The sequence below is a fragment of the Lithobates pipiens genome, unplaced genomic scaffold (genome assembly GCF_037356315.1).
Source record: "Lithobates pipiens isolate NorthernLeopardFrog02 unplaced genomic scaffold, aLitPip1_a1.2 Scaffold_28, whole genome shotgun sequence".
In the NCBI taxonomy this organism is placed as follows: Eukaryota; Metazoa; Chordata; class Amphibia; order Anura; family Ranidae; genus Lithobates; species Lithobates pipiens.
In genome coordinates this window covers 33,172,313-33,191,613 of record NW_027507789.1, presented here as the reverse complement: position 1 = coordinate 33,191,613, position 19,301 = coordinate 33,172,313, and the positions used below count along the sequence as shown (strand labels likewise).

The following is a 19,301-nucleotide window of genomic DNA, read 5'->3' as shown; positions in this document are numbered from 1 at the left end:
ACCATTATTACTAGCCAGTCCAGGCATCTGGATGGATCCCATATGGGTGGGATCTTTCCTGACCCTGGACCAGGCTTCAGCCCCCTGTCTGCTGAGAACGGGTCACAGGAGTGCAGAACAAAATGCACTCCTGTGATCCACAGGAGAAGTACAGCCAAACAAGCTTTGGCCGTACTTCTCCTTTAATTGATCCAGAGTTATGAACAGCTGATGTTGCAAATGTCAAATTCAAACTTGGTCCTGCCTTGTGAACCTACTTATTGGTCTGTGAAGCTACCCATCTCGGTCATTAGGGAGACTTGGAAAGGACAAAAGCAGAAGGAACAAGCTTGATGTTTGCAGGAAAGACCCAACCTTGGCTTATGCATTTTCATCATATGCCCAGTTTGGTTTATTCAAGTTTTTGACAGGTTTACCGTTAGTGTATGTGGAAGTCCTAGAACCTCTTTCAAATTTTTGTTGCTGTTTGTGGCCTTGTTGGGGAGATTGACCCTCTCTACTGGTTCTGGAGATCATTGTCTCTAGGACAGAAAGTTGGGTTGTCGCAGGAACAGAATGTAAGGAAAAATCTTCCAATGGAGAAATCTGATATCTCCTTGTTTTTAAGGGATTTCCTCTTCCTATCTTGTCTCTGGGAAAAGGGAATTAAGAGAAATTGTCAAAATTGGATGGGGAAAAAAGAAACCTCAGATAAAAATGGCCAGGACACTAAGGCCGCGTACACACGGGCGGATTGTCTGGCCAACTAAGTTCGTCAGACAATCCGACAGACAGTCCGTTCAAAATTTGCATGAACGGACTTGACCACACACGATGAGCAGACAGTCCGCTGAAAGCGTGCGCGATGACGTGTACAGCACGTACGACGGGACTAGAAAAACGACGTCCTATACACTGCAATGCAACCTTCGGCCGTGTAAATCCTTTCTGAGCATGCGCCATACTTAGTTCGTCCAACTTGCCTACACACGAGCGGACGGTCTGCTGAAACCAAGTTTGGACGGACAAAACCAAGTTTGAACGGACAAAATTTCGGAAATTCCGTAAGACTTTGTTCGTCAGACAGTCCGCTGAAAAAGTCCGCTGAAGCCCACACACGAGCGGATTGTCCGCTGAAACGCGGTTCAGCAGACTAAGTTGGACAGACAATCCGCCCGTGTGTACGCGGCCAAAGAGAAGTAGATCTCAAAATTTTAATATGATACTAGGAATAAAACATAGCGCATGCCGTGAAAAAACACCAACAATTCAGAGACTACGTGACAGACCAAAGAAAAAGGGGACCCGTGTGTCTCCAAAACCTCCATATTTTTTACTGCATGAGCCAAGTTTTGCTATTGAGATTTTAGTAAAAATGTGAGATCTACTCCACTCCTCTTGGGTGCTGGCCATTTTTGTCTATGGATTTACACATTATCTCTGTTGACCATGCACCTTTTATTGGGTGTGAAAGATGAAGGTCCTAACTAGGTACACAGGAAACCAAAAAAAAACTCTGGCATCTAAGTGGGAAATCAGTTTTGTGTTCCTGTTTACAATTTATAAAATTCAGAAACTAATAACAGTAATATTTCCAACTGTGTGTTTTGTGCTATTTTTCAATATTTTTTTTTTAATGAAATTTTTTTATTGCTTTGTAAGTCATAGAAAAAAAAATGTTGTGTTTCACAAGCCGCTAACATCTGTATTACCTATATATGCTCTACGTGATATTATTCTCCCAGCTGTTCTTCGCTCCCACAAATTCCCATTCAATTTATTTTAAGCATGATGATTTGTTTGACATTTATGTTAGGGTCACTGTAATACGAATTGTGCCAGGGTCCTTCATTCAGTGTAACTCTATCTTCATTTCTTAGAGGACTCCGTATATCTAGAGCATGAAGATGAACGCATGGAATATGTTCAATGTCAGTATGGGATCATCTTTCAAGGAACCAAAGACTCAATTGACCCTGTTCCTTGGAACTTTGGACAGGTACATTCCTGGGATACTTTTATTTATGCTGCATTATGTTCTTTTTTGTTTTTTAAATGGGCTTCCAGGAAAAGTTTTTAAAAAGCAGGATTCTGGGCTTTTTTTTTTTGTGAGAGTGAGAAAGGTTTAGAACCTTTGTCAGTTCTTAGTTGCATTGTTTGTCCTCTTGGGGAGATTTCTTATGCCGCATTCACACGACTGGACTTTTCGACATCAAAGGTCCGATGGAACGGTTCCGGAGGACCATTCAAACGTGTGTGGGCTGCAGCGGACTTTTGATTTGCAAAAATCCGACAGACTTTATAAATGGAACATGTTTCAAATTTTTCTGCCGGAACTCCGCCGGACCCAGTTCCTACCGAGAAATCCACTCGTGGGTGTATGCTAGTCCGACGGACAAAAACCGAGGCTAGGGCAGCTATTGGCTACTGGCTATGAACTTCCTTATTCTAGTCCGGTCGTACGTCATCACGTTTGAATCCGTCGGACTTTGGTGTGATTGTGTGTGGCCAAGTCCGTTCATTCGGAAAGTCCGTCAGAACTCTGTCAGAACTCCGCCGAAAGTCCGTCGGACCTAGCCCCTCAAAGTCCGGTCGTGTGTACGCGGCATTACACTTCCTGTTCTGATGATATGACGGGAAATCAGTGAAAACCATTCCAAAGCCAGGAGAAAGCCAACGTTTGGAAATTGTCACTGGAATACACCTCCCTGTGTAGATATCCCTACCACGTGTTCAGTGGATTTCCCCACGACTACTGTTTTAAAGGCCAAGAAATATCTGTAAAACTACTGATGTGTTTATAAGGATAAAGGTCCGAATTGTCCAGAATTCTTATAGATGGGAAAGCTGAGCAATTAAGAAGCAAGCAGGAGAATGATTGATGCCTTTAAAGCGGAGGTCCACCCTAAAATGGACCTCCGCTCATCGGAATCCCCCCCCTCCGGCGCCACGATTGGCACCTTTCAGGGGGGTGCAGTTACCTGGATAATCCAGGTAACTGCACCCACTTCCGGGATAGCTGTCTGCGGAATCTACGCCCCTTTGCGCAAGTGCCCGCCCCTTTGCGCAAGTGCCCCGCTGCCTGATCCCAGATCAGATCCCATCCCAGAACACAGATCCCAGAGACAGCGGGGACCGTCCTGATTGCGCCACGCGCCTCGCGCATGCGCAGTAGGGAACCGGGAAATGAAGCCGAAAGGCTCCATTTCCTGATTCCCATACCCAAGATGGCGGCGGCAGCACCCGAGTGTCGATCTAGAGATCGGCTTCGGGTGCCGACATCGCGGGCGCGCTGGACAGGTAAGTGTCACTATTTTAAAAGTCAGCAGCTGCAGTATTTGTAGCTGCTGACTTTAAAAAAAAAAAAAAAATGCGGAGTCCCGCAGAAATCTGCCAATACCCACGAACAGCAATGGAAAGAAACAAATGGATCCTTTAACAAATTAGCCCAACCTGTGACTATAACACACTCTGCTGTGACTAGCAGAGATGGCAAAAAAAAATAAAAATAAATGTAAAGTTGTACTAGTATTTCCATAGCTCCCAGCTGTCCCTGATTTGAAGCAACGTCCCTCTTTACCCTTCATTTGTCCCTCATTTTGGTCTGATCTCTATAGTTGTATATAAAATGCACTTTTTATCTTTCAAAAAGCGTTTCCCAGTGCTAAACCTTTCATCCAATTTCTAAATTGCTGCATTTGTAAATTGTAAAAGCCAATTTAAAGGAATAGTAGTAATAAAAAAAGCCCATATGGATTTGATTAAAACATTTTTCTTTTGGTTAATTCTCCTTTAAAGGGGGGTGTGGCAGGGGGCATGTCCTATGCCTACATACATTTGCTAGTAGGTGTCCCTCATTCCCATCTCAAAATGTTGGGAGGTATGGTATTTCCGCACCCTAAAGTGTATAAATGTCAGTACGTTTTCTTTCAAACTCCCTATTCTTAGCTGTAGTAGGAGTCTGTAGGACTCGTGCCCTCCTAGTGATAGTTGTACCCTTTCCGAGGTTCCTTATCTCCCCAGCGCAGACTGCCCAATCTCTCCTCTGCCTATCCTCCTGTGTTCAGATCTCTCAGGACACCTCGCAGTGCCGAGGCTCAACAGGAATACTCAGACATTGGTGTCATGCCATGTACAGACAACTATGCTTAATGCCATAAAAGGTTTTGGGTAAAAGGAGTCATCACATTGGGCTTACTCCAGAAAAATAACAATGAAATAAAGCCTAATCGTCTCAGCGAGGGATTGCTGACTTTTTACAGAGCGCAAACTCCTATATTCAGAGTTTAGTAACTTATTAACCCATAAGAATAATTATTCCGCTAACATGACTACTGTATGGGATCGTTCACACCGGTGCGGGAAACCCACGCTTCAAGCGCGTTTCCCCCGCACCGTATTCAAAAAGCACTTGGTGTGCCATCTGCTACGGTGTCAGCATATTCCTAACAAAGCCCCCAATGCAGTGCGTTTACCTGCACCGTATCACATGGTACTGCAGTGCGTTTTTTAAAAAGTACTGCATGCACTACTTTTTGTGCCATTTTCGCAGGAACACGGACCGCATTCATGTGCGATTCAGGTATGAACTGGCCCTAAGGCAGTGATGGCGAACCTTGGCACCCCAGATGTTTTGGAACTGCATTTCCCATGATGCTCAACTACATTGCAGAGTGCATGAGCATCATGGGAAAAACATCTGGGGTGCCAAGGTTCGCCAACCCTGCCCTAAGGCTTCATGTACATGGCGGTACAGGGGCTTTACAACTTACAGATCCTGTGTAATGACATCCCCAGGTTCCCCCGGTACTGCAAAAAAGATAGTGTGTGTTCGGAATGTGCGTCAGTGCTAATGCTTTTTGCAACCCCAGCGCACAACTGCATACAGCCACCTCACTTAGAATTATACAAAAAAATTATTTGTTAAACTCACAAGTGTTTTTTTTTTTTTTTTTTTTTTTACCACTACTATTCCTTTATACTAGGTTCTGAAATTTACAAATGCAGTAACTTAAGAATTGGATGAAAGGTTTAGCGCTGGGAAACACTTTTTGAAAGATAAAAAGTGCATTTTATAAAAAAAACTAGATAAATCAGACCAAAATGAGGGACAAATGAGGAGGGACAGAGGGACTTTGTTCTAAATTAGGGACAGTCCCTCGAGATCAGAGACAGTTGGAAGCTATGATTAACGAGGAGATAAACAGCAATAAACTGACAGGGGTTCTAATCTCTCTCCTCCTCTATCCAAAACTGAAAAAAAAAAAAGATTTGTTATTAGTTATACTTCAAAAGAAATTTGTTTAGGGATACAGCATATTATTACTGCTTCTTGCACTGCCTCTGGCTAGTCATACACATGGGGCTCAACAAGAAAAAGTCAGTTGATTCCCCCATCTATGCCAAGTAGTGTTGGTGGAGGAATCTCCGCTGCTGGCTATTGTATTCGGGCAGCCACAACACCTACTGCTGTCGGGATACCCGGACAGTGGCTGCATCCGATTACCAGTAGTCACTGCTCAGCTGTTAATTGCCTGACTCTTTCAGTTTTCAGATTGACCTTTATCAAGCTGGGCAGTGCTGTCAGGGCCAAAATTCTGGTTGACGAAATTCAAGTATGGCTAGCATTATTGAATAGGCTGTGCAAGGGTTACAGACCCTCTGCCTAGTTTTTATTGCTATCTGTGTCCCCCCCTGCTTCAGAGAATTACCTTTCCATTTGTCATGGTGATTATATTCACTGAGACAGAAAGTGGGGAAAATACCAATTTGAGTTGCCAGCAGAGCAAGAAGTGTGGGAATATCTTCCGATGGGGACAGCTGTTCCTGTGACAACTCTCCGGGAATATGTGCCCTTTGGAGTTACACTATATTACCAAAAGTATTGGGACACCTGCCTTTATACGTACATAAACTTTAATGGCATCCCAGTATTAGTCCGTAGGGTTCATATTGAGTTGGCCCACCCTTTGCAGCTATAACAGCTTCAACTCTTCTGGGAAGGCCGTCCACAAGGTTTAGGAGTGTGTCTATAGGAATTAAGGATGAGCTCTGGCGCGTTCGCACACTCCACGTGCAGAGCCCACCAGGAAGTCGGCGCAGCGCTGCGCTAATCACAGGCAGTGAGACATTGCCCCAATGTGCGGCTGCAGAGATCGGGAAATGTCTAACTGCCTGTGATTAGCGCAGTGCTGCGCCGACTTCCTGGTGGGCTCTGCACGTGGAGTGTGCGAACGCGCCAGAGCTCATCCCTAGTGGGAATGTTTGACCAGTCTTCCAGAAGCACATTTGTGAGGTCAGGCACTGATGTGGACGAGAAGGCCTGGCTCACAGTCTCCACTTTCATCCCAAAGGTGTTCTATGGGGGTTGAGGTCAGGACTTTGTGCACGCCAGTCAAGTTCCTCCATCCCAAACTCGCTCACCCAGGTCTTTATGGACTTTGCTTTGTGCACTAGTCCAAATCATTTGGTGGAGGGGGGATTATGGTGGGGGGGTTGTTTTTCAGGGGTTGGGTTTGGCCTCTTAGTTCCAGCGAAGGGAACTCTTAAGGCGTCAGCATACTAAGACATTTTGGACAATTTCATGCTCCCAACTTTGTAGGAACAGTTTGGGGATGGCCCCTTCCTGTTCCAACATGACTTTGTGGTCAAAGTATGTTCTTTTACTTCCTTTTACATCTCCAAACGCAAAAGAAAACCTTCTAAGACTTTTAACTCTTCCCTACTCTAAAAAATAAAAATTAATGTCTTTACATGTACTTTATATTGATGATGGTCTGCTACTGTCTTGCAATTTTTTTTTATTATTACATTAACAATACATTAAGTGTGAGATGTTAAAGCGGGAGTAAACTCGCTGAAGTTTTTTTTTTGACCTGCAAAAGGAAAAGGCATAATGAGCTAGTATGCACCGCATACTAGCTCATTTTGAAATACTTACCTTAGAACGAGGCCCCGACATCTCGCCCGATACACGCCGAGGGAGCTGACATGTTCCCTTGGCGTGTCTTCCGTGTATCGCAGCTCTGGCGCTGTGAGTAGCCAGAGCCGCGTTATCGTCACTCCTGTGCATGTGCGCGGGAGATTTCTCTCCGGCAGGGTCTGGCGTCTGCCGGACTTTCAGCCGAGAATCCACTGTGCGCGTGCGCCGCTGCAGTCAGCGGCGCGTTGCGAGGGGAATATCTCCTAAACCGTACAGGTTTAGGAGATATATTTTTTAACTACCTGTAAGCCTTATTATAGGTTTACCTGTAGGTAAAAGTAAAAAAAATGACTATACAACCACTTTAATGTATTCCTGTTGGGAAAGACCATCTCTTGCCACTTTCTGAAAATGCTATCTTCCTGGCTGTTAATGTTTCTTTTTTTTTTTTTTTTTAGTTTTGAGTCTCATGCCGCGTACACACAATTGGAATTCTCGTCGGAAAAAGCTCTGATGGTTTTCCCGTCAGAATTCCAACGGAATTTCGCTTAAACACGGTCACACCAAATTCCAACGGTCAATAACACCGCGACATACAACACGTTCGATGGCACTATAAAAAGGGAAGTTTAATGCTTCCGAGCATGCGTCAGAGTTTTGCGTGTCGGAATTGCATACACACGATCGGAAAATCCAATAGAAAGGTTTTCCGTCTGAAAAAATTAAGAACAGACTCGCAATCTGAAGACCGTCGGAAATGCCGACAAAAAAAGACCGCTGGGCATACACACGGACGGAGAATCCAATGAAAAGCTCCCATTGGACTGTTTCCATTGGAAATTCCGGCCGTGTGTGCGCGGCATCAGACCCAGAGCAGGCATGCAGCCAATGAATAGAGAAGTCAGAATTCATCATCTCTGCACTTGTTCTGGGTCTGTCACCCATAAAGTACAAGAACAGAACACAAGGGTCAGCATTTTTAAAAGTCAACAATGGCAGTCTTTTTTAAAGTATCTAAAGCCTTTTTTTTTGTTTTGGATAGAGAATGATTAAAGTCCAGTCATTTTTTTTTTTTTTTTTTTTTTTTTTTTTTGTGTGCTTGTATCCCATTGGAGAGATTTCTTTTAATTTCCTGTCCCAGAGACAGAGTAGGAAGTAAGAGGAAATCCTTCTAAAGTGACAAGAAGTCCGCACAGGTCACCAGGTGTCTACAATCATTTTCCAACACCTCCTTTACACCTTTAAACTGTCTTTTAACTGTACACATTTTTTCTACATTATGGGATTGCATAAGAGAAGCTGTCAGACTTGGACCTCTTAAGCTGCTGAGTGTTCAAGCTGTGTAAACAAGGACATGGTTCACATCTCAATGAAGAAAAAGCACATGTACTAACTTGTGTACAGAATTCCAGAATGTTTGCTTTACTGTTAATTAGTGAAAACTTACAGCTACTTTATGTAGTGATTGTCGGTTACAATGCACAGCATCTCGCTACTTTATGAAGTGTGAGAATATTGCAAAAGTTTGACAACCCGTTATGCTGCGTACACGCGATCGGAATTCTCATCAACTGGAAAAAGCTCTGATGGTTTCCCAGTCGGAATTCCGACAGAATTTCGCTCAAACTGTCTTGCCTACACACGGTCACACCAAATTCCGACGGTCAATAGCACCGCGAAATACAACACGTTCGACGGCACTATAAAAAGGGAAGTTTAATGTTTCCGAGCATGCGTCGAATTGTTTCCGAGCATGCGTCGGAATTTTGAGCGTCGGAATTGCATACACACGATCGGAAAATCCGATAGAAAGGTTTTTCGTCTGAAAAATTAAGAACAGGCTCTCAATCTAAAGACCGTCGGAAATGCCGACAGAAAAAGACGATGGGCATACAGACGGTCAGAAAATCCGATGAAAAGCTCCCATCGGACTGTTTCCATCGGAAATTCTGGCCGTGTCTACGCGGCATTAGAGATACAGGCAGCTCAGTAAGTTGATTTAAAGAGAACCTGTGAGTACACACAAAGGGGAGCAGCCATAGCAGACTTGTTTTTTGCTTACCGGGCACTTTCACCCCCTTCCCGCCCAAGCCAATTTTCAGATTTCAGCACTGTTGCGCTGTGAATGACAATTGCGCAGTCATGCAACCCTATACCCAAACAACATTTTTATCTTTTTTTGAGGACAGATAGAGCTTTCTTTTGGTGGTATTTATTCACCACTGTTTTTTATTTTTTGGTAAACACACAATTAAAGTCCAAAATTTTGAAAAAAAAATGTTTTCTTACTTTCTGTTATAAAATGTTCTAAATAAGTAATTTTTCTCCTTTACTGATGTGCACTGATGGGTATTAATCAGGCAGCACCGGTGGGCACTAAGGACGCGGCACTGATGAGGCTGCACTGACAGGCATCACTGATGGCCGCTGACATGCAGCACTCATGGGCACTGACACGCAGCACTCATGGGTACAGATTGACTGGACTTGTGAGCACTGTTGGGGCTGCACTGATCATCAAGACAATGATTATCAGTGTCGATGTCCCCTATGTGGATTTTCCAGCTGTTTTCTCTCCTCTCCTCACACTGACAGCACGTGAGGACAGGAATGTCGATAACCGGCAAATACTGTTTACACTGTGATCAGCTGTGATTGAACACAGCTGGTCACATGGTAAAGAGCCACTGTGATTGGCTATTTACCCCTGCCGATGTGCACTGCAGGGGGTGCGCATGCAGCACGATTGTGGGAGGACAACCTTAGATGCCCTCAAGCAATGGGAGCACACACTGTAGCAATCTTTCGGCTATAGCATGGACGGGAAGAGGTTAAGGAGGGAGCAGCAGATTGCCACCCTAGCCTAAAGCCGGGTACACACATATCAAAATGTGGCTGGTTCAGCAGGAACCAACCAAATTTCAGTACATGTGTACCCATGTTTGTTCAACAGAAGCCAGCTCTAGTCAAACAGTCTTGCTGGGAAATCAGCATTCTCACAATGGCTGCAGCGCTGATCTGTGTATTCTGGTGGGATGGAAGGGGGGTAGAGTCCCCACTCTCAGAATACAATAATGCAGCAGGGGAGATCATTTCATTCACATTGCTTATGTGAATGTGGGGATATGTCAGGTTTGTTCTTTTAACCTGCTTGTTGAGTGACAAAAAACTGTCCATATATACACTGCTTAAGGGGCTGTGTGTTTCTCTTGTTGTACGCAGTGTATGGAGACACAAGGGTGGCTCCATAGGATGCTGCAAGAAAGAGGAGGAACCCTTAAAAAGGAAACCAGGGACAATGGTCATGGCATCAGCTCAAACAGGAACATAGGCAAGGATTAAAAGATAAAGAAGCTGCATTCTCAGAAAGGTTTAAATCAGCTGGTGAAAGTTGAGGATTTAATATCAAATTTCCTTGTTTTAGGCATATTTTTTTTTTTTAAATCCTCCTCGGTTTATACCGCCAAAAGACCTAAGTTTGCTGCTGGGCGTTGTTTGATGCGATGTCAGCAGCCTCAGATCTATCGCTCTAGTGAGACTCCTATAGTGTTCCCCTTTGTTCCTCCTCTGGCAGCTACAAAGGGCCATTTCACTCTCCTTTAGCCCTCAGGGTGCTGGACTGTGGCCAGTGTTAGTAGAAAATGCCCTGACAGTGCTCAGCCCCATAGTTAGTAAGCAATGAGGTTAATGAATAATGCATAATTGTTGGTGCCAGTGGGGGGAATAGAGCCCCATTGTTGGTGTCAGCAGGAGGAATAATGCCCCACCATTGGTGCCGGTATAAAGTATAGTGAGACCATATAGTGATCCCCTTTATTCCTCCTCTGGCAGCTACAAAGGGCAATTTCACTCTCCTTTAGCCCTCAGAGCGCTGGACTGTGGCCAGTGTTGGTAGAAAATGCTCAGTGCTCAGTCCCAGGGTTAGTTAGCAGTGAGCTTAATGAATAATAATGCCACATCATAGGTGTCAGTAGGAGAAATGGTGCCCCATCCTTGGTGTCAGTATAAGGAATAGCGCCACCATTGGTGTCAGTAGAAGGCATGGTGCCCATCGTTGGTGTCAGTAGAAGGCATGGTGCCCATCGTTGGTGTCAGTAGAAGGCATAGTGCCCATCGTTGGTGTCAGTAGAAGGAATAGCGCCACCATTGGTGTTTGTAGGAGAAATGTTGCCCCATCCTTGGTGTCAGTAGAAGGAATAGTGCCACCACTGGTGTCAGTAGAAGGCATAGTGCCCATCGTTGGTGTCAGCAGGAGGAATAATTCCCATCGCTGGTGGCGGAAGAAAGAAAAATGCTCCAGCCTTGGTGTCAGTAGAAGGAATAGTGCACATCATTGATGTCAGCACGATGCCCCACTATTGATGTCGGTAGAAAGAATAGTGCCCCATGGTTAGTATCAGTAGAGGGAATAGCACCCCATCATTGGTATCAATGGGAGGCATTGTACCCCATCACTTGTTGGTACCAGGGAGGAACAGTGCGCCATAATTTGAATAAATGGGAGGAATAGTGCCCCATAGTTTTCACTGGATGAAATAGTGCCCCATTGTTGGAGTCAGTGGGAGGAATAGTGCTCTATCGTTAGGGCCAGTGGGGGGGAGGAATAATGCCTCATTGTTGGTGTCAGTGGGAGGAATAGTGCTCTATCATTAGTGCCAGTGGGGGGAATAATGCCTTATGGTTGGTGTCAGTGGGAGGAATTGTGCTCTATCATTAGTGCCAGTAGGGGAAATAATGCCCCATTGTTGGAGTCAGTGGGAGGAATAGTGCTCTATCATTAGTGCCAGTGGGGGGGAATAATGCCTCATTGTTGGTGTCAGTGGAAGGAATAGTGCTCTATCATTAGTACCAGTGGGGGGATAATGCCTCATTGTTGGTGTCAGTGGGAGGAATAGTGCTCTATCATTAGTGCCAGTGGGGAGGGATAATGCCTCATTGTTGGTGTTAGTGGGAGGAATAGTTCCCCATGGGCCAGTTAAAAGGCATGCCAAGGGCCGCAGTTTGGGGACTGATCCAAAAAGTTTGAACTTCCATCCTGCATACTTGTTCAGGTCAGGAATCCAGTAGTTACTGAGGCCTGCAAACATATATCTTTTAATAGCAAGTCAGCAGCGGCGGTTCCAATATAGGTTCGCACAGATTCACTTTAAACATTATAATCTCATCCATAAAGTCATGCAGGGTAGAGTTTCAGTCTAATTAAAAAGCAAGATATTGCTTTAGAACAAGGAACTCCTGATGTTAAACTACTAGGGGGCAAATTATACTGTCACAGTAACTAGCCCCTAGTGGATTCCCCAGAACAATACATGAAAGTATTTCAGAGAAAGAAAACAGGAAGTTCGGCTCTCGGTAATGCACTGGGTGTCTTGGGACAGGAAGTCAAAGGAAATCTTCCAACAGGGCCACCCACTGTAATAAAAAACCTGACAGAGTTTCCTACCCTTATGTATGCTATGAAATAAAAAAGGAAAATTTAGCATTTATTTAATAGTACACAGAACTTTATCTTGTAAATAAAGAATAGTTTATTTGAACCCTTCTATATCCTTTTCTACAGACTTTGGATTAGGCTGAAGGGAGACGGCTTCTCCATTGGGGCTTATGAGAAAAGTCAAGGGTTCTATGTGATGGGATCCATTGGCTTGAGAAGGTCACTGCAAAACAGCCAGAGTCATCATAATGGCAAACAAAGTAGAAGGTCGCTGGCTAATCTGAAGGCTGTAATAGAGGAGGATGTAGTATAGAAAGGACTGGCGAAATGTTATAAAATATGGTTATGCATTCAATTAAGCAAAATTTTATTTTGCTACAGTGGGCTACTGCAGAAAGTTTACTGTCCCTTTAAGATAATGGCTACAAAGTGCAGTTTAAAAGGAATCTGTCCAGACTGAAATGGAAGCCGCCATTGGTGAGATGATCAGGGGGTCAGAGGTCACCTAAAGATTCTGAACCTCGCACACTGTCTCCCGTCTTCTGAGAGTGGGGGGGGGGGTGGGTGAAGGAGGGCCTCATGTAAGCTTGTACAGCTATGAGAACAAATAATGGTATAAACCCAATTGTGACTGGTTCTCTTTAAATGGTAACTGCAGTTTCAGAATAAAGACAAACTTCTATAGGTTCTGCTGTGTCTGCGCTGATCTTGCCATAGATAATAATAGTGATATCCTTAGACACACAATGCTTTCAGAGTACTATAAACTTTTATTGTTAATGGTAGGAATGTATTTTCTTTTCTTTTGTCCAGTTTGAAGATGGAATCCTGGAAATCTGTTTCATGTTGTTAGACTCCAACCCCAGGTACCAGAAAGACCCCATCAAGGACTGTTCGCGGAGGAATAATCCAGTGTACATTAGTCGTGTCGTCAGTGCAATGGTGAGTATCAGATATTTTGTAAAGAGAAGATGTGGTATATTTTAAGTTTGTTACTTTTACATGCTATAACTGACATTTTACACACATTTCATACATATCAACGCATATAGACCATTAAAAAAAAAAAAAAATATATATATATATATATATATATATATATATATATATATATAATTTATTATAGACCATTTAAATAAAAATAAATTAGAGATAGAGATAGAGATGATAGAGATAGAGATGATAGAGATAGAGATGATAGAGATGGAGATGATAGAGATGGAGATGATAGAGATGGAGATGATAGAGATGGAGATGATAGAGATAGAGATGATAGAGATAGAGATGATAGTGATAGGGATGATAGAGATAGATAGATATATTAAAATCATCAAGGACTGGGGAAAATGTTGCATTTTATTTGGAAATCAAAATCCCAGAGTATGAGGAAGAATGGAGAGGCACAGAGTCCAGTGGTCAAAGGTCCAGTGTCCAAGTCGAGGCACAGAGTCCAAGTCGAGGCACAGAGTCCAAGTCGAGGCACAGAGTCCAAGTCGAGGCACAGAGTCCAAGTCGAGGCACAGAGTCCAAGTCGAGGCACAAAATCCAGTGTGACACAAGCAAATTATTATTCGCTATTGTCACACTAATTCTCCTCCCAGCCAATCAGGAAGCAGGTCTGAGACCCATTTCCCGATTGGCCAAAAGGGGAAGCTACACTGGCCACCGGGAGGAGAGGTGAGGAGAGGAGATGCAGGGGAAGCTGGACACCCGGAGGGAAGCCCGGGGTAAGTGTTGCGCTCAGGTGAGGGTGACCACCGGCCGCCACTGCTTGGAATGATAAATGAGTAATAGAAGGGCTGAAATGCAGAATTTTCTCCAGGACAGTATACTGTAGGTTGAGCTTCAATTTTTAGCTGTTATAGTCAACATAAAATTCTTGGAGAACCTCTTCAAAATATGATCCACTGGCTCTCACAATAGGATCTCATTAGGTTGTAGCTCTTGTAGGACAAACACCTAGCATGTTGACACCTTCTAAGATTTTCTCATGATCCTACAGGTGAATTGTAATGATGACGGTGGAGTCCTGTATGGCCGCTGGGACAACCGTTACGATGATGGTATCAATCCCAACACCTGGATTGGCAGTGTGGATGTCATGCGGCGCTGGAAGAAGTACGGATGCCAGCCAGTCCGATACGGGCAGTGCTGGGTTTTTGCTGCAGTGGCCTGTTCAGGTATGTTGAGAGTCAATAAAACTTGGTGCATTGATATTTCAGATACAAGTGGACTGCCCCATATAGGTTAAAGCCCAGCTCCAGACATTTTTTTTTTTCTGTTAGATGGAATAGTGAAGTGTACACGTCTAATAAAAACATTGTTAGGTGTTCTTACCCTTTCACACTTTATTAAAATGTGTTCTGTATTTATTGACACTATATTGTCAAAAGTATTGGGGCGCCTGCCTTTACACGCATCCCAGTCTTAGTCCGTAGGGTTCAATATTGAGTTGGCCCACCCTTTGCAGCTATAACAGCTTCAACTCTTCTAGGAAGGCTGTCCACAAGGTTTAGGAGTGTGTCTCGGAATGTTTGACCATTCTTCCAGAAGCGCATTTGTGAGGTCAGACACTGATGTTGGAGGAGAAGGCCTGGTTTACAGTCTCCGCTGTAATTCATCCAAAGGTGTTCAGGTTGAGGTCAGATCTCTGTGCAGGCTAGTCAAGTTCCTCTACCCCAAACTCATTCATCCATGTCTTTATGGACTTTGCTTTGCGCACTGGTGTGCAGTCATGTTGGAACAGGAAAAGGCGATCCCCAAACTGTTCCCACAAAGTTGGGAGCATGAAATTGTCCAAAATGTCTTGGTATGCTGATGCCTTAAGAGCTCCCTTCACTGGAACTAAAGGGCTAAGCCCGACCCCTGAAAAACAACCCCGCACCATATTCCCCCCTCCACAAAATGATCTGGACCAGTGCACAAAGCAAGGTCTATAAAGACATGGATGAGCGATTTTAAGGTGCAGGAACTTGACTGGCCTGCACAGTATATGCAGAGCATATCGGTACAACCCTGACATGTGTACACCCCTAGCCACTGCCTCTGTTGCTCGTGTTTGAGCTTTGGGGTGCAAACCCTAATGCAATAGGCTGCGCACACCCATGCTCAAAATGGAAAATTAATAAAAACTCCAGCAGCAAGACAGAGACTCTGATCATGGCTGCAGAAGATAGACATGGCAACCCAAGTTCAGAGGTCTCATAGCTGAAGTCCCCATGATATTTAAAAATCTGGCTTGTGATCCCACTAAGGCCGCGTACACACGCAGGGACTGTTCGCCCAACTTTGTCCGTCAAACAGTTTCGGCAAACAGTCCGCTCAAAATTAGCATGGACGGACATGGCCACACACGACGGACGAACAGTTTGCTGAAACCGTGCGCGATGACGTGAACGGCACGTACGACGGGACGAAAAATACGACGTCCTATACACTGCATTATAACTTTTGGCGTGTAAAGCCTTTCTGAGCATGCGCGGAACTTAGTTTGTCGAACAAGCCTACACACGAGGGGACTGTTCGCTGAAACAAGGTTTCAGCGGACAGTTTTTCGGAATTTCCGAAAAACCTTGTTCAGCGGACTGTTCGCTGAAACTGTCCGCTGAAAGCCCACACACGAGCGGACTGTTTGCCGAAACACTGTTCAGCGGACAAAGTTGGGCGAACAGTCCCCGCGTGTGTACGCGGCCTCAGTGGCATTTACTCAAGACTGAAACTCCAACTCTGACCATATTTTTTTTTCTTTTATGAGTTGCTAAAGGGTTTGCACCTTCTTTGTATTACCATCTGTGTCCCTGTTGGGGAGATTCATCCTGTTTTCTGATACAAATGGTTTCACTGGGACAAGATGTGAGCGAAAACCTCCACAAAAAGGACATAAACACTCTATTAAAGATTTGAAATGTTCCCTACTATACTTAATATATGATTGTAAAATGATCACCTTGTAAAACAAACAACTCATTCTGTTTAAAATAGAATTGAAAATCCAAACATTTTGGTATAGATAAAAAAAAAAAACATAGGTACCATTTTTTTTTTTAGAAGTGATCACATCCCGGCTGTTCCCTCTGTTCTCAGCTGCATAAGAGCTGGGGGAGGAGAAACAGCAGTAAACTGATCTTCCCATTGAAAGTCTGCGCCCCTCCGGGTGCATCATGACAAGTTTGATTATTGGAGGGGAGCAGCCTGAGTTCCCAACATAGCTAGAGAGTTGACCACAGTGTGCTTTCCTGCTTAGTGTGGTCAGTTTTTAATAGGAAAGCAGAGGGACTGGCAGGAACACCAAGGATTTCACACAAAGGAAGCAATACATAGAGAACAGGATACTTTCTTATACAAGTACATGGTACAGTAGGCACATATCAGGATTATGAAATGTTGGGGGTAACACTATAAAAAAAACTCACCCCTCTATATATTGAAACTAAAAATAAAATTAAAAAAATTACATCTGTTGTGGAGCTTAAGGCCTGTTGCACATGGGAGTAAAAAAAGGTTATTTTTTTTACTGATCTGAAACAAGATTGTTGTTTATGGGACATTGCGCACAGCTGAGTAAAGTTCAGTAATACAGCGTTCAGTACAGAGCAGTAAAACAAAAAATAGAAAATTTTACCCTTGAGTGCAGCAATTTATCCACTTGTTTAATGCTTATGCGTGTATTTATGCGTAAAAGTGAGTATATTACAATAATGGCAATGAAGAAGAATATTTTACTCTATAAGCTTACATTCTTTTACTCGCCTATACTCAACATTACTGAGGTCTTGAGACACAGTACTTGGCCCCTTGTACACGGCTGTCACAAGTTCCTAAGTAAACATCAGTAAATTATGACGCCCGTGTGCAAGGGGCCTTAGAGATCCCATTTTGAGTTTTCTTGATGGTTTATGTTGCATTTTCTTCTCTCAGTCCTTAGGTGCCTGGGCATCCCATGTCGCGTTATCACCAACTATTACTCTGCCCATGATACAAACAGCAATTTGGTGATTGAACAGTATCTAGACTACCAAGGGAATAAACAGAAGAACCAAAAAGATATGATCTGGTAAGAACATTTTAGTGTTAGGGCTAATTTACACAGGCAATTTTAATCTGTTACTACTAAAGGACATAACCCCTTGCTGGGAGTCACCTCATTAGGCTGCGGCTGCATAGAAAATTTTAATAGCTCAAACGTGCTACGAAAGTCACTAATGATCACTTACCAGGAGTAGCATGTAATCAGACTGGAACTTCTAATCAGATGGAACAAATTGCTCCCTGTGGAGTAAGGTACACAAATAGAATGCTGCAAGTCGTAGCGATCAATATCGCATGACCACACAATCCACCGGTCGCATGTGATTGATCGCCACATGATGTTACAGTATACTAGTGGTGTAGCTTACTTCCTGACTTTGTGTGCTGTTTAGTTTCTTGGAAAAAAGTCAGTGCTTTTTAAGAATTGAAAAAACACCTTTGATTCCCTTTCATCTCCCTCACGTTTCAGGAACTACCACTGTTGGGTTGAAGCATGGATGACCCGTCCAGATCTTGGTGAAGCATACAATGGATGGCAGGTGGTAGATCCAACTCCACAAGAGAAGAGCGCAGGTGAGGTTTGGTCTTCTCATCTGGTTCCTTCCCTGTGATTATATGTCACAAGTTATAGCCTATTAAATCTGTCCAATAAGAGTGCCAAACAAATGCCCATGAGTCCAAAGTTTTAATGACTGGTTCATAATCTAATGTGTTTTAGGGCCCAAATATGCTTGTGAGGAGGTGCAATGTGGTACGGCGGCAGTAAACACCCAGAGTCCAGATGCAGTAACAGAACTGTATTGGGCGTGTAGTTCAAACCAGTACAACTACCCAGCGGGAAGTCAACCCGACCGGGTGCACTTACAGTATGTTTCAGCAAGCAGTGTAGCAGTAGGTCGCGTATGCACGGACAGCATCTGTCTGAAGGTATGGAACTGGGCCTGGCCAGTCTGTGCCCAAACAGCGAGGTTTCCAGGGAGGTTAGCTTCTCCTTGTGCTCTCCCTACTTGTCTGGATCCTCTCCCTTCCACTAATACTGTCCCTGACAGACAGGTGACCTGACGCTACACTACTCATAGGCAAAATACGTGCCAAGCCAGGGTCTTAAATAGGCTCTGCCTGATTCAATATGGCCAACAGGGTCACATGGAGTGGCAGCATCAAACCAGATAGCTTCTGCAGTGACCTAGGAAACCATAGAGCAGGGGTCTCCCAACTTTCTAAGAAAAGAGCCAGTTTACTGTCCTTCAGGCTTTAGGGAGGCCAGGCTGTGGCCAGTGGGAGTAGAAAATGCCCCAACATCAGTGTCCCATCATCGGGTTTTAATGGAAGAAATAGTGCCCCATTGTTGGTATCAATGGAAGAATAGTGCCAAATTCTTGGTATCAATGGACGATGAACCAGTATTTTTTTTACTAACAATTTTGGACTCTTGGACATTTGTTTGGCATTCGACTGTATATATGGATTCACAACTCTGAATTTTCCCCTAATTTTCAAGTCTGCGTTCTGAGTGCTGCTGAATCAGATCTAGTGCGCCCATTGATAACCTGATTGGCCCATTAATAAGCTGTATCGAGCACCTTCATTTTTACTTTGGACAAGTGTTATTCTTCCTGTCCTACTGTTTTTAAGGCAGCAGTATGCCAATAAGTCCAGCCTAGATCTGGCCAAGAACTCCTACTCTTCCTGAAGTATTCCGAGACATATTGCCAGGTGGGAGCATTGGCCCATTTCAAATACATAATGAACATACATGGCCAAGATTTATAACATTTTGTAGGCCAGATGTCGTCAGGTTAATGTTGACCACGAAAGTCCTACATGGGCTGCAATTTACGCTTTTATATTTTAAAGCGGAGGTCCACCCTAAAATGGACCTCCGCTCATCGGAATCCCCCCCCCCCCTCCGGCGCCACAATCGGCACCTTTCAGGGG

At 44.0% G+C, this 19,301-nt stretch overlaps 1 protein-coding gene across 1 annotated transcript in view; it reads left to right on the top strand.

Moving 5' to 3' along the window:
• The window catches only part of TGM2 (transglutaminase 2), a 113,831-nt gene that overhangs the window by 43,060 nt on the left and 51,470 nt on the right, over nt 1-19,301 (top strand). The window contains exons 4-8 of the mRNA XM_077459047.1: nt 1,860-1,978; nt 13,149-13,277; nt 14,338-14,515; nt 17,253-17,388; nt 17,833-17,936. Coding sequence (XP_077315173.1) covers nt 1,860-1,978; nt 13,149-13,277; nt 14,338-14,515; nt 17,253-17,388; nt 17,833-17,936 — 666 coding nt within the window. The remainder of the gene's footprint in view (nt 1-1,859; nt 1,979-13,148; nt 13,278-14,337; nt 14,516-17,252; nt 17,389-17,832; nt 17,937-19,301) is intronic.